The 15,394-nt window shown below is 43.2% G+C and overlaps 1 protein-coding gene across 1 annotated transcript in view; it reads left to right on the top strand.

Moving 5' to 3' along the window:
- Window positions 1-3,742: 3,742 nt before the first annotated feature.
- LOC139663413 (fatty acid CoA ligase Acsl3-like) overlaps window positions 3,743-15,394 on the top strand; it is a 35,098-nt gene continuing 23,446 nt past the window's right edge. The window contains exons 1-4 of the mRNA XM_071542070.1: window positions 3,743-3,865; window positions 9,785-9,967; window positions 10,114-10,489; window positions 13,649-13,826. Coding sequence (XP_071398171.1) covers window positions 10,115-10,489; window positions 13,649-13,826 — 553 coding nt within the window. The 5' untranslated portion in view covers window positions 3,743-3,865; window positions 9,785-9,967; window position 10,114. The remainder of the gene's footprint in view (window positions 3,866-9,784; window positions 9,968-10,113; window positions 10,490-13,648; window positions 13,827-15,394) is intronic.

The raw sequence follows: 15,394 nt of genomic DNA, 5'->3' as shown, positions 1-15,394 counted from the left end.
GTATGGCTGACTTAACCTTAATTAATCCAGGGAGCATGGAACGATCTGCTTCACATTCATACAGATACACACATTCAAATTTAGGATTCGCTGCCCAGTACAACCACAGTCCTCTAATATAGCAGTATATAAATAGCTCAAATACAGGCCAAAGCAATATTATACAGGTCAGTGGTCCACATCAATAATGCCAAGTGGGAAAAAATATTCAGCCTTCCCAACAGCTCATTGATACATTTTATTATACTGTATCTGTATACTTATCTTTCAACATGTAGCCTATCTATACTGGATAGGCCATGCACTATGATATGCCATGATTAAAAAGTTTCATTGTGAATTGTTGATTTAGTGTAAAGCGAACTACTTGGAAACCATTCTCTAGAGCATTCAGTGTTCAGAACCCCGACTGAATGTGATTTTCCGCTCTGTCATGTCCCCTCCTGCACACCAGGCACATTGAGGTGTGATCTGGACCCATGGGATATTTGTCTTGTTGTTGACAGTCAACAACAAATAATAAAAAATTATAACAATCATGGTTGGACAAGATAGGAAGAGGAGATGATGCCTGTCAGTCGTTTGGAAAAGAAACCTGGGTTTGTGTTCATTAGTAACAACCAAATCAGAGAGCAACTGTGACCTCATTAACTTTTTAATTATATGAAATCAAAAGCTCCTTTAAAAATATGAGGTGGCCGACAAGTTTGGGGTTTTTCCATCTCCACTAAGTCCTTCTACATTTCAGGTTGTGGGTGTTGGGTTTTCGGTCATAAGGAGATGAACTGACAACAGGAACAGACTCGTTTTTAAGGGACCGATGATATTCAAGGCTGATAAGCAAAGACTGTTAGAACTATTAACCAAGTCATATGTTCAGAGGAAGTGGGGGTTTCTGCTACTCAGTGCAGTGAAAACATGAAAGTTCATCAGCAGATTGATTGAATATCACTTGTGGTGATATTCAGTAAGTATCTTAATGTGTATGGCAACTTAATTGATGTAAACATACAGCATTTGTGTGTGTGTGTGTGTGTGTGTACAGTATGTATTTCCATGAGGGAGAAGTATTATACTCAATGTGGCTCAGTGGCCCTAGCCTATTTGAGAATGATTAGCCCCCTTCTGTGCCTCTGGATGTTGGTAAAGTTGCAGCAACATAATATTATAGGGAATGTAAAAGTAAAAACAATTAAAAGCTGTAGTGTTTACAGTTTTATTGTTAATCAAACGACTCTTATGATAGCATCCCTGTCCTCACATGAGACCATAAATTATAACGAACAGCATTTTAGTTATTTTTATTCATATGTAAATCATCAAATGTCTGTTACAGCACATGCTCCAGGCTTATGAATTTGACAATGTGTGAATGAGTGCATCTTGAATCATTTGCCCATATGGCCATGTGAACATAGGAAGCAGCTACATGCCTATGGAGGTGCTTTTGTGTCTTTACTTTGAAAGAGAAATGGTTGAAAAAGAAAAGGTTGAAAGAAAAGAGTTTTTTTCACTTTCAAACCTTTTTTCACTTTCAAAACCTTTTTTTCTCCCAACTTTCAAAATAAAAATACAGAAGTAACACCATGCATGGCCTTATACGAGAAAATCCCTCATGATTTCTGCACATGACTACTGAGCATAACAGATGGTGTTCAGATTAGAGATTTGAAAGAATGTGCCCGAGTCATCTGACTGGGTGTTTAGTGGCTAAAACCAATGACAGATACATTTGGATGGCGGATTATGCATATTCTCCCATCAGTAATTTGCTGAAGGAGTGGTGGGAATGAATAATTAGCATAACTCTGATGAGAGGGAGGAGAGCAGCATGCCCCATTTCATTACATTTCATTTTTCTCATAGCAGGCAGCCAGTGAATCTGTCAGTCTGCTTGTCTTTCTGTCCCCTTGATATTTCACTCAGCCGATGCATGAGAGAGTGGATCAGTGAGTCATCATCAGGCTGTCAGTGGCACTCTCACTGACTCACACACACACACACACACACACACACGTGCACATTCAGACCCACTCCAGTTTGTTTGGAGTCTAACAACACACAAAGAAAGAGAGATATAATAAATATAATCAATAATCATATTGCATGACAGACATGACATATTGTACATCAGATAATACTCAACTTTATTCCTCTTTCCTCAAATCCCCCAGATAATATCATGTCATCATCATACTGCCATACGCATCATACTGCCATACGGCCGGGCTTGTAACCAGAAGGTTGCCAGACAAGTGCATTCCCCGCCCTCATCAACTCTGTGTGTGTGTGTGTGTGTGTGTGTGTGTGTGTGTGTGTGTGTGTGTGTGTGTGTGTGTGTGTGTGTGTGTGTGTGTGTCAAAGAAGAGGAACATCCGAAGCGGAAGGAATTGAAACTTTCAGTGTAGTGCTTGATTTCATGGATTTATTGTGAAATATCTGTGTAAGAAAAAAGGAACGCAAGTTCTCTGATAGTCATCTGTACCAAATGGGTCAGATGCTGGGTCACAAGTCCCCCCCCCCCCCCCCCCCCCACACACACACACACACACACACACACACACACACACACACACCTACCTGCCAGCAGAGCAGGCATTTGAATCATGTCACAAGAAGTTTAAATTTAGAACACTCTGACACATGGGATGCTGAGGAGTGTATTGTTATTGCTGAAAAAGCTGCACCGTATCCTCGAACAAAAAAGAACAATAGTCCTACAATACATTTTAGAAGGATGCTGTACAAATATCACAACAAAACTAGAAGTCCTTATAGGAATATTGTTGAAACATTATATAGGCTATTGTAAGGGACAACATAGGAGATAAAAAAGTAAAAAAAGTACAATAAGGTTTGTGCAAACTGTAAGTCCTTGAACATTACTATGATTTTTCGTCAAACTTATGCCAGCATACGGTATAAAAAGAATAGAAGAATAAGTTTAAGAGTTGACACATTTGAAATTGAACTGAATTGAGAAGGACTGATGAGAATTCTCAAGGCAACTGATAAGACCACAAAGTAATATTGCCAGCTAGGTAATGTATTGAATAACACAAATCCATTGACTGTACTTGGAAAGTGACCGTGGCTTTCTTTAGCAAGAGTTGCCAAACCCATGTCATGTCATCAGAGTAGCTGGAAGAATGTGATGAAATCCAACCACCCAACGACCCAAGAGTCCCTTGGTACACTGTGAAATAAGCTTACGGCAATGCCTAATTAAACTAAGTGCATATAATCCGGGGCAAAAGATATGTAAGAAAACCTATGCCTGGCTCCTGAGGAGGTGATGTGTTGTGTTGGTGATGTTCATCTGACATTTACAAAGGGTTACATTCATATCTTGGTATGGAACGAACTGTTTACACCATACTGCAGGCAGCTTTCACAAGAATTGTAACCTGACTGACCTTTTATACTGGGGCATTAGTGTTTCCCATTAAAACATTCTCATTACCTTGACCTTAGGGATAGAAATGACAATGCTTATGCTCTTTTTACACCTCAAACAACCTGCAGCTGGGACTAGACCATAGCGCGCGCGCGTGCTCTAGCTCCCTCTGAACGACAGTAACCTCGAGCCTCCTTTCCACCACGGACCGGCCCCCAGCACGCGCCACCTTGACGAGTCCAATCAAAAAGCAGGGAATGCCCCCCCTCTCCTCGTGCAATAACACAGGGTGACGACGCGCGTGTCACTTCCGGGCTCAGATTACAGAAAGCAATATCAGCGGACAGATTCGAGCCGCTGCGGGAATTCAACTGCAAAGCGCCGTTTCAGAGCGTGCCTGAATTCAACGGCGTTCCGCGTCGTTCCTCCGTGGCTGTAGCCGGAGTACCGGGGGCGAAACATCCCGAGGTAAGCGTTTGTTTCGTTGACGTGCCCTTTTTATGATGTGAGCGGATGCCCAGATGTGCGGGATGCAGCAGCTGCGTCAAACTCTCGCAGATAGACAGGAAAACACCCGGAAGTAAGGCGGCTTGACCTTCAAAGTAAAAGCCTATTATTTGTCACTCGTAAAAAACAATTCTAGATTCTGTAGTCCCACGGTGGAATACGCTGATGATATATAGTCCTAATTAATTATCAGTTTATTTGAATGTGAGATCATCTCGCTCACTCCTTAATTGATCATCTGCCTAATCTCTTCTATTAAATTACAGTAACATAAAGCTACTCGACTTTGTAGTTAACAGTAGGAACGGAACCATTAGAAGTGGAGAAAGTACTAAAAGTTTAAGTAGCCTACTGTTACTTTGTTTAACTTTTTCTTGAGTAGAATTACTGGACAAATTGAAGTAAAGCTGAGCAGCTCAAAGTAAAAGACATTTTCACACAGACAGGTTCTGAAAAACGCTACTCAGTTACAGTAATTACAGTAATTGTAATTTATTACTTCCACCCTTGCCTATGTGGTTCTGAATATATGCTGTGGAAAGGAGATTTTGGATAAGACAATACAGATTCCTCCGTAGATATTTTCTGGATTTTAGTCTGGTACTTGTATTACTCAAAAAAACATTGCAACACGTGGTTTTATTTTGGAAGTTGTAACCGGAAATTATCTTTTCATTCTGGCTAGCTTGACACTGGTTTGGAGCGCTTGGTTTGGAGCGTGTCTCTGGCTCACTATTGAGAAATTAATACCTTGACACCAGCCTATGCACTAATGAATAGTAATGAAATCTATATTCACCATGCAGTATGTGTGTTGTGCTCAGTGAGAAACTGGAATAAGGAATGAATCATTTATAACTGTCTTCGTTACAATAGTTCTGTCAGTGAGCAATGTGCACATGAATAGCTTAGATTGGGGATGAACCGGGATGAACCCATTATCAGCACACATTTTTTTTACATTGCCTATGCTTTTCTGACAAATTTGTACAATTATGATAAAGAAATGGCAGCTAAATAGGATGTATTCTTATTCATTTTTAAAATCAGTGAACACACCCCTCTCAACAGTCCTCCTCACTCTAACTTTCAAAACCTCAAGCTGCTTCCCATGCTGGCCAATTGTAGGGCCTGTTTGCACTGCTGGAGTGAATTGGCCCATGGCAACGGTTATCAAATTGTGGAGGTCCATTAGGGAGCGCCTGTACGTACACAGAGATGCTATTGTCTCGCAAGGATGGTCCGATGTGATTTGAGAGCACACAGACACACTGTCTCCCTCCCCTAAGCCATATTTCCCAGAATATGCAAGCAAGGAGGACACAAGTCTACGTCATTATGGTGTTAAAAAAGATATCTCAAGTAAAGATGATATTTATGAACTCAGTAGGCTGTTGAGTGAGGGGTGAAAAGGGCAAATGTTGTGCCTTAGCTTCCTTATTCCACCTGTAACCAAGATACACATGGTAAGCTGCAGCACATGTCATTGAATGGATTAGCTACTGCATATACAGTATAACTTGCAGTCCAAGTCAGAAACACCTAGAGAGCTTATAATGGACAAAGAAACAGGTTGGTGACTGGCATGTCTGCCAATAGTTTGTGTCACCATGCACAGAAAAAAAAAGCTGCAGTCTGATCCACATAATCCAGCCAATTGTGTTTTGTGCTCTCACTTTCAGTGAAATCATGCTTAAGACTCCTCAGAGCTTTTGCAAGCATTTGATTACGCCATTATCTGGAATGGGTAAATACACTTAGACTTAGGCTAGTGTGTGCCTAGCTATCATGCGCCCACGCACCCATACACACAAACATTCCACAGACACCCTTTTTACAATCACACACACACGCACACACACACTCACACAGTCTGACCCTTGGCAGTGGGACTGTGTCGTGTGCTGGCATGTCGTTTCACCACAATGGCCATGTTGAACTTTTCTGCAAGACTTCAGCCTGCCTGCTTAGCTGAGTGGGTGAAAACACGATGACGTCGGCACACAAAAGAGCCCATTCACACAATCCCTTAAGGAAGCAATGGTTCCCTCTAACACACACACACACACACACACACACACATAGACACACAGAGGCAAATGCCTGCTCACCCCACCTCTTAGTAGGCCTTGTCAGAATATTACCCAATTAATCCAGTGAGCGGAGGCTGTTTCCAAAGCTCCTGCTTGTTGGAGAAAGCTTTCCATTGAGCAATGACATATTGCATCTGCCCGTCTACATTATTCTTTAAGGTAAGACATTAGGTTCATGCTGGCTTGTGTATCGCTGTGGTGCAAATTCTAAGATTAGGGTCACAACCTATTGCAGAGAGAGAGACAGTGAGAGAGAGAGTATGAAAGAGAGGAGTTAGGCTTGTTAGTCAGGTTGTTCAGGCGTGGTTGGATCATTAGGAAACCCCCGGCGCTGTCAGTGTGTGTCTGAGTTACTCAGCCTGCCAGGCTGAAACCACTGGGGGAACGGGCTTGTCTCTTCTCGTTGGTGAGTGGCTAATTAGGATTGCAGATAATGCAGATCAGATTAAATGAAGAAATTACTGGTGGATTGCGATTGATGTTCTGCTCTGTGTGTGTTTGTCTGTGGGTGTGTATTGTGTGTTTGTGTAGAGATTTAAGTGCCAACATGTGAGCACCTGGTGGTCCTGAGTGTGGTACTCACACTGCCAGGGTTTGGGGTGTGATTCCTACTGGGTCATCCTAAAATGTACGCACTCATGGTGTTGTAAGGCAATAGGCAGACACACAACCTCCTTCCCTCTTTGACTGTATCACCTTATCTCCCTTCCCTTGTTTAATCTGAGAGGTTGCACCTGGCACAGCACACATGGCACTCCCCACTGCTATATCATATAGCCTAGCCTGTTGACATATTGGCTAGCCCCAGCGTCATACAGTTAAACATCAACAGATCTAGAACATCTTCAAGCCTCTTGATTCAGTTCATACTTCTTTGAACTAAATACTATTCCTATATTTTTTGTTAAAATTGGGTATACTAGATGTAGTTCCAGGAAACAATATCTGGAAATGGAAAAATTCAAGACTTTGTAATGGCACCACTTTTTGGGCCCATAGACACAGGCCTATAGCTTTGGCTAGCACAGTGTACAACAGGACTTTTTACCTGTGCTTTTTACCTGTACCTGTGCAGAGTTCATAAGAAAAAAAAAGAAAAGAAAAGGAAGTTACTTGGTAGGTGACATGAGGAAAATTCCTGAGCTCTATAGTTGTGTAACCAGGTTACTGAGCTGTCTGTCATGAAAACATATTCTCACATTATTGTTTAAAGTACGTCAAGCCAGTATTTTCTGACATGTCACATATGATATTCAAATTTTGAATGCTACAGTAGGTCTATTTTTTGACAGCAGACCTAGAGCGCCTTGTGTAAGACTTGTAAAACTATGGGAAGGGAAACTGTGGTGAAGCCAGTTCACGTCCGCTAGCACCCTGACCTGTTTATTCTATTCCACCAGACTGATGTTTAGCTTATCCTAGTAGACTACAACTGTAGCCTCTATGCCATCGACCTTGACTTCTGGCATAAAAAAGGCCACAGAAAGCGAATCCAACAAAAAAACAAAAACACATTGGATGATACTAGGAAGAGGAAGCGCCTGTGTCCCCAATGCATCAGTCAGCCCCAGCGACCTCTGATGAAGCGAGGCGTCCTGGCTGGGTAACGGGACACCAGCGCAACAATGCTGCTGTAGTTTGAGAGGAAGGACGCCGTCCCAGAGGGAACAGATGGCAGTTTGGGAGAGCGCTGCCGGTAAACTCTCTGATTTATTCATAAGTCTCAAAGGAACACTTCAGGGATGAGTGTGTGTAGGTGGGAAGTGGGTAAGGTTTAGAAAGGGGTAGGGAAAGGATGCGATCTTCAGGGGAGAAAATTAGATTCTCCCTCAAATGAATAATGAATTACTGCTGCTAAAATAGACTATTGGAGGTCTAATTCAGTGTGTGTGTGTGTGTATGCGTGTGTGTGCTTGCACACCGTTTTGATGGGGGACATGATTAGTTTAGCTGCAGGACAGTAACGGTAGTTGATGATGAAGTTATGATGAAGGCCCCAAATGGCAACGAAAGGTAACTGTGTGAGTTTTGAGGACTTCATTACCCAGAAATGATGTAACATGATGTCAGTGAAAGAAATGTCTTCTTCTGTGTGTGGTGGGATGGAGGAGGTGAAGAGGTTCAGCCATCTTTCTCTGGACGGAGCGCTCACTCTCTGCTGTTTAGGAGATTGTTTGTATTTCACTCTTAAGTTTTGATCCGTCACTTTCTGTGTGTGGAGAAGATTTCCCACCAGTGACCATACCTGAAAAAATAAATAAATAAATAAAATAATAATAGTAATTTAGGCAAATAGGCCTAATCTGTGGTGTCTCAGTTAGTGGAGATGGGACACGCTACTTTGTTGCAGCCCTACTTTGTGATTCAGGCAGATAAGATGGGTGTATTTTTACATACAAATCTTGCCCAGTGCAGCTTTAATGCTAAGCACAGCCTTGGCACATGGTGACATACATAGGTTCAAGTAGACAGAACTACAGCCAGCCTGTCAGCCATGGCAGAGGGTAAACGCTGATCTCTGTTCAGCACCCCGGACAGCTCCGAAACACTGCCATCATCAGGTGGTGCAGTCTCCACTCACCACCCTGGTAAATTAGAATGCAGAACTCTGTGTGTGTGTGTGTGTGTGTGTGTGTGTGTGTGTGTGTGTGTGTGCATGTGTGCACTAAAGAGATTGTTACAATAGAAACTGGGAGGTGACATGAACTCAAAAACCACACAAACACACATGTATAGACCTAACACTGTAAAAGGTCCACTGACAAAAGTTCAGTCATTGCTATACATTTGCACACACACACACCTTTCACCCAGCTGAGGGAGTGTGTGGCAATCCATCCCTCTCTGTCTCCTGCCGTTGCGTCACGGGGTTTAATGGGTGCAGTGGGGCCAGTCGATCCACTATTAGGCAGAACGCAAACACTTTAGATACAGCTTGTTCTGTCTGTGTCCTTATCTGTTCCATCTCTGTCTGTCTAGTGGCTTGTACCCTGTCACACACACTCACACACACGCTCATTCAAAAGCCTCTTACATATGCCATCTCACACTTAGTGTCGTCTGCTTCTGCCGGACTCATTCTCTTTCAGTTTCATTCTCTTTCACTTTCTCTCTCTCGCTCTCTTCCCCTCTCTGCTCTCCTCTTCTGCTCTCTCGTACGGGGCCGATAATAGCCTTTTTATAAAAATTTGGATAGATAGATAGACTTGGATAGATTTTTTTCTTTTTCCAAATCTCATCACTTGTTTCTCTTCATCAGTCCCACTCCACTTTTCCATGGCTTATTTCATGACATCTGCTTTCTCTCTCTCTCTCTCTCTCTCTCTCTCTCTCTCTCTCTCTCTCTCTCTCTCTCTCTCTCTCTCTCTCTCTCTCTCTCTCTCTCTCCCTCTCTCTTTCTCTGTCTCTCTCTCAGTGTCAGGCCAGGCTAACAGTGGGGGAGAGTGTCAATGAGTTGTGCTGTGTTCATGCTGTGTTCTTAGTTAGTCCACTGGATACAGGGGTTACAGGCAGGGAGAGGAACATTTCAACAGAGAAACATAGAGCTGAAGGGTGTGTGTGTGTGTGTCTCACCGTGGTTTGCCAAAATTTCCCTTCTGCTTTTTGGCGAGTGGAAGGGGACATGTGACGCATCAGCCTTTTGGTTGCGGTTTCAGAATGAAAGCTGAGGTTCTCGAAGGCTGCCAAAGCTGAGCAATCTCAGGGCTCTGTCATTTTGAAACTGTTTTAACAGTCAAAAGGAAATAAACCGTATTCTATTACTGAGTTAATGTCATTTATTTTCCAGAGGTAGCGCGGACCTGTGGACACGTTATCGACGAGGAGTATAAGCGCTTTCTAACAAAGAAACCGAAGGAGGGGACAGAAGAAAAGAGGGACTGACTCGACTAGAAAGAAGAGAACAGCAGGAGGAAACTCTCTCTGTATCATCATTGAGAAAAAGACGAAGAAAGACAACAAGGAAGAAGAGGTGAGAGACACATAACACTAACAACCCTTCCTATAGGTTTTCTTCCTCCTCACTCTCTCCCACCAGTCCCCCCTCACCTAAAGTCAAACGTTCAAACCCATCAAACCATCCGCCACCTCCCCTCTGCTTTCACCCACCTTCCCCAGGATGAAGCTGAAGGAGGACCTGAACCCCATGCTGCTGCTCCTCTTCCACCTGATGGTGTGGATCTACACCTTCATCACCTTCCTGCCCTCCTACCTCCTCAGCTGGATCTCCGGCCCTGACCCAGGCTTCGGCGGCTCCGAGGAAGAGCGAGCCCAGAGGGCGAAGGCCCGCTCGGTGTCGGGATGCCCCGAGGGACCCTACCGGGCGGTGAGTGCCGCCAAGAGGCTGGTGATGTCACTGCACCCCGGGGTGGACACCCTGGACAAGGTGTTTGAGTACGCAGCCCGGAGGTTCCCCCACAGAGACTGCCTGGGTACCAGGGAGGTGATCAGCGAGGAGGATGAGCGCCAGAGCAATGGGAAGGTGTTTAAGAAGGTATGTATGGAGGGATGGAGAGATAAGTTAAGATGGAACTCAATAGGTTTATTAAACATAACACAACTAACAATTACAACATAACAGGGTATTAAGCAGAACTGTAAGAATGAAAAGTCTGATATATATGAATGACAAAATAACAGCACTAAAGCATATTGAAACAACACATGAATGAAAAATATGTCCAATATAAAATAAACAAAATACATGAAACATGTTCAGTATGAAAATAAATGAAAAATCATTAATGTGTCATGTCAAAGGAGTTTGGACCAATTATAACTCAAATGGTTATACAGTCGTATTTGGCGGAAAAGGCTCTGCTCTTGAGGATGCTCCCCAATGAATCCAAGCAGCATGTAAGAGATCCTGCTAGGAGCACAATAAACCCCCCAGACATATATCACTCAATAATATGAAAACCAACATAAAACCAGACATAATTCGGAGATAGCTTGCACAAGCGTCCTGTGTACAGATAATAGCAGGAGGAGGGAGTTTTTTGCAGCAACCTGGTCTATAGCAGCAGTGGCATGAATGATCAGCAGAGTGTGTGTGTGTGCTGTCAAATTATAAAAACCACCTCACTGACTTGTGAATGTGATTGGTGATTGAGAGTCAGCTGATACAGCTGATGTGTTGTTTGGATGGGACAGCTGATAGCTGATGGCATGCACCACTTCAGTGTTCTGCCTGAAGTAACGCGATGCTCCAGTAAAAATGTCAAGATACATGCAATATAGAACAGATGAGAAGAATATGAGACTATGTAGAAAAACAAATATGTGAAATTACAGCATATACAGAGAGTGTGTGAAATGCATCATACTTGTATTACAAGTCTGCAGAAAGCTGCACATATGTGCAGGTCGTGTCTCGGCATGCAGCATTCACCTTATTAATATACTCAGTTTTACAGATGTAGATAACTCATGTACAGAATGTGCAGATTTGTACATATGCATTACTAGCTGTTCACCTTGAAAAATGGAAAGAGATAGTAAGGCCAGTGGAGGAGTTACAGAGGGAGAGAATGGAGAATAGATAGAAAGACAGACAGCATGGAGGGACAGTGTTTAAAAAGATATGGAGGAGTGGGATGGGATGGATTGTGGAAGGAATGCAGGATGAGAGATTTTATGGGTAGTATTGATAGAGGATGAGAGATGGAGTGGTGGCACTGTGTTTTGAAGCTTCACAGAGGAAAGAAAGATGGATGGAGGAAGGAATCGATTTGAAAAGAAGGTGAAAAGAGAGGGAGAGAGTGGGAGAGGAGGTAGTAAAGACGGAATCAGGATGAGAGACACAAATGGGGACATGTGGGGGGGATGGCAGAAAAACAGACAGAAACGATTGGATGAGGAGAAGATGGTGAACAGCAGGGTGCTTTAAGGGATTTTAAATTGTTTTTCTTCACTTGAGACATTGTGGGGAAGAAATGTGTCCTTCATATTAAAATTAGATTGTTGGTATCCATCAGCATTCCTCATTTCAACCAAGGAGCATGGCAAGCTGCAAACTATTTCTTTAACACTGGAAAGGCCAAGCCATCGTTAATTGATAGCTGTTTTGACTTTTAGAATTGAAATATCTCAACTTTCAAATTGTCCCTCTGTGACTTTTCCTGGACCCACAAACCAGTGTTATAACATTTTCAAAATCAGTTCAGTTATAATCAATTATGGTAGTAATATATTTTCCCCTTCAATTGATGGCTTATTCACCTTTTTATTAGAGCCCCAAAATCCATTGGCCTTTCTAGTGTTGAGAGGAAAGAATTGGGGATACAAGCTGAAAAAGGAGAACGCTAAAGACGGAAGATGGCAATGGAAAGTTGTTCAAAAAGAGAGTGGGGGTAGGGGAAATGGAGTGAAAAGGAGGCTGCAGAAAGGATGAGAGACAAGTTTGACGCTGACATTTAGTGGCATGTTTGGCATTGTGTCATCTCTGACATTTTGGATTTGCTTTTAGACTATGCACCAGTCTAAACTAACACCCGCATCCTCAGATCAACTCAAATATGTTGCCTCATCGTTCAGTCTGAACTTTACCCAAGCAGAAAGCTTTGAGGCAGCGTTTTGTGTATGTTTGTGTGTATGAGCCAACATCGACGTGCACACTTTAAATTACATCTGAATTACCCCACTAATCCCAATTTCCTAATCCTTCTAATCCACTTACACCCCGCTGTTGAAACTCTAGTTGTTGCAAGAAAAAATGTCTCAGTTTCTTTTAGCTATTAACAATTGTTTCCAACCTGTAAGACTCTTGGGAAACAGTACAGTACAGTAAACTGTACTTACATTTGTGTGTGTGCATGCAAGTAGTACATTTATACTGTAGGTATGACAGCATGTGTTCTGCCTCAATTGCTGCACTAGCAAGTATGAACCATTGGGAGCCAGTATAACCCCAGTAATGCATGTTTAATAAAGTGTGTGTGTGTGTGTGTGTGTGTGTGTGTGTGTGTGCGTGTGCACGCGTGTGTGCGTGCGCCTGTGGACCCATGTGATTTATGTCATATCAGTGTATGAGTGTTGGAGAGTATATCCAGAAGTCTTATGTTTATTTTCCCTGTCATGCCCCTCTGAGCATGAAATACACAGGCAGGCCTTCAGGCTTTCTCAACACACACAAAGACAGTCGAAGAAGAAGTTGTCCTCTTTGGTGATAGATACACTCAGTGAACTTTTGTTCCTGTTCCTGTCTCTTTTTCATACGCAGCAAGCAAAACATAACTCCCACTACTGCGCTTCTGTGATGAAAATGTCCCCCCCCCCTTCACACAGAGAAAGGAGGGTTCTCTGGTTAGGGTTGTGGTTCTATATGTAGTGACTCAGCTGGTAATTGAAGACCCCAGTGTGGTTCTTAAAAAGACCCCATAAAGGGTCTGGGTAGAACCATTTGAGCATGGTGCGATAGAGAACCTTTCTAATAGGGTTCTTTATAGCACCAAAAATGGTTCTGCTATGGTACAATCTTAAACAACATTTCTCAGGCGCTATATAGAACCCCTTTTAAGAGTGTGCTTTTACCTTCTAGCTGAGTACCTCTCTCTCTCTCTCGCTCTCTCTCTCAACCATCTCACTCTTCTCCTCCTCCCCTCGCTCACCTGCTCCTCCTGCCTCTCCCTCTCTGCCCCCCCCCCCCCCGCAGGTGATCCTGGGTGAGTACCGCTGGCTCTCCTATGAGGAGACCCACACGGCAGCGTCCCAGCTGGGCAGCGGTCTGGCATCGCTGGGCCAGCGGCCGAACAGCAACATCGCAATCTTCTGCGAGACCCGGGCCGAGTGGATCATAGCCGCCCAAGCCTGCTTCATGTACAACTTCCCACGTGAGTAGAGGGAATCTATGAATACAGAAAGACGGGGATACACATGTTGACTGAGGGTTAGATCGATATATCAGTTTGATGATATTGGCCTGATATCAGCCAATCAATGCCGTCCACCTCTGATATGATGGATAAGACACAGCTTGTGATCAATACTACACTGGTTGTATATGGGAAGCTGTCAAACCCTAGTAAAAATACCCCAAGCTACACACAGACATGTACATGGATCAGACAAATATGTTGTGGGCACACCTGTCCATGCAAATGGATGTGTGTGTGTACGCACACACGTTCCCACTGAGCATCTTCCAAATGTGTGTGAATTATGGTGAATTTATAGCCATTTCTTTGTGTATGTGTGTGTGTGTGTGTGTGTGTGCGTGCATGTTCCTGTACTTCTGTCTCTGTGAGAACCAGTTTGAGTTGTAAACCAGAATGAGGACATTTTTACGAACTGAGGTCAATTTGGCCGGTCCTCACTTCATCAGGGGGCTATTTTAGGGTTAGGACTTGGTTTTAGGGTTAAGTTTAGAATCAGGATTAGGTTAAGGTTAGGGGATCTGGAACAAATGTAGTCAATGGATGGTCCTCATGAGGATAGGAGTACTTGGATGTGTGTGTGTGTGCGCGCATGTTCGAGCTTGCAATAAATTGAGGGACAACTTGTAATATGCAGAGCCCAGCTGAGACAGAAGAAGGTCAAATTGTCCCTTCTGCTCCGCGTTATATAAGTGTCCCACTTCTGCTCCTCCTCTCCTCCATCTCATCCCCTTCTCATCCCTCTCTCTCTCTCTCTCTCTCTCTTTCTCTTGTTTGACCCAGAAGCTGATTTGTCTTCCTTGTGATGGAAACACATGCACACACACATACACACACACAAGAGTGCATTGTTATGTTACATATTTGTCACACAAAATTGGTCCTAGTGTATCAGAAAATGGTTGTTTTGGCTTGTAGCATAGCAGCACTCTTTTTGGTGCAAAATAGTGCATAAAAAGTGCTAAATAGTGAAGAATAATTACAGTGAATGCCTTTATTTAAGGCTTCATTTAATGGCCAATTCATCTTGAAATCATGTTTCGGTAGGGCGTGCCTTCATAGGGAGTTAAAGCAAATGGAGAGTGTGATGAACTGGCTTTTTAACTTTTTCACTTCAAGAAGTGTCACCTTGGTTCTTTCTTCCTTGATTCATGTCTTAATATATTCCCTATCAAAGATCACCTTATATATTGTGAGTTTCCACAGCAGCGCTTTCTGTTAGTTAAAGCTTTCTGTTAGTCCTTGAACAACCCTTCCTTTTCTCTGTGTGCTTTAGTTTATGCTCCATTAAAATGTCACCGTTTCTGTAATAATAAATGAAAATATGCTGCAAGCGCAAGCCAAAAAGTGTATTATTCTCCCTCGCAAAGACAAATACTCTGACAGTCAAAAGCCTGGGGCAATGAATAACACATCCAGTGGGGGGTAGAGAGGGGTGAAAGGTGAGAAAGAGCGAGAGGGGAAGAGAGGCAGGGGGAGAAAGAGAAAGTGATGGGTGATGGCGTCAGAGGAGGGATGAGAGGGTC

The sequence above is a fragment of the Centroberyx affinis genome, unplaced genomic scaffold (assembly GCF_046629955.1).
Source record: "Centroberyx affinis isolate AG114_WGS23_722 - 3 ecotype Tasmania unplaced genomic scaffold, CSIRO-AGI_Caff_v1 ptg004008l_1, whole genome shotgun sequence".
Classification (NCBI taxonomy): Eukaryota; Metazoa; Chordata; class Actinopteri; order Beryciformes; family Berycidae; genus Centroberyx; species Centroberyx affinis.
The sequence above is the reverse complement of the archived record's forward strand: the minus strand, read 5'-3'. Positions and strand labels throughout refer to the sequence as shown.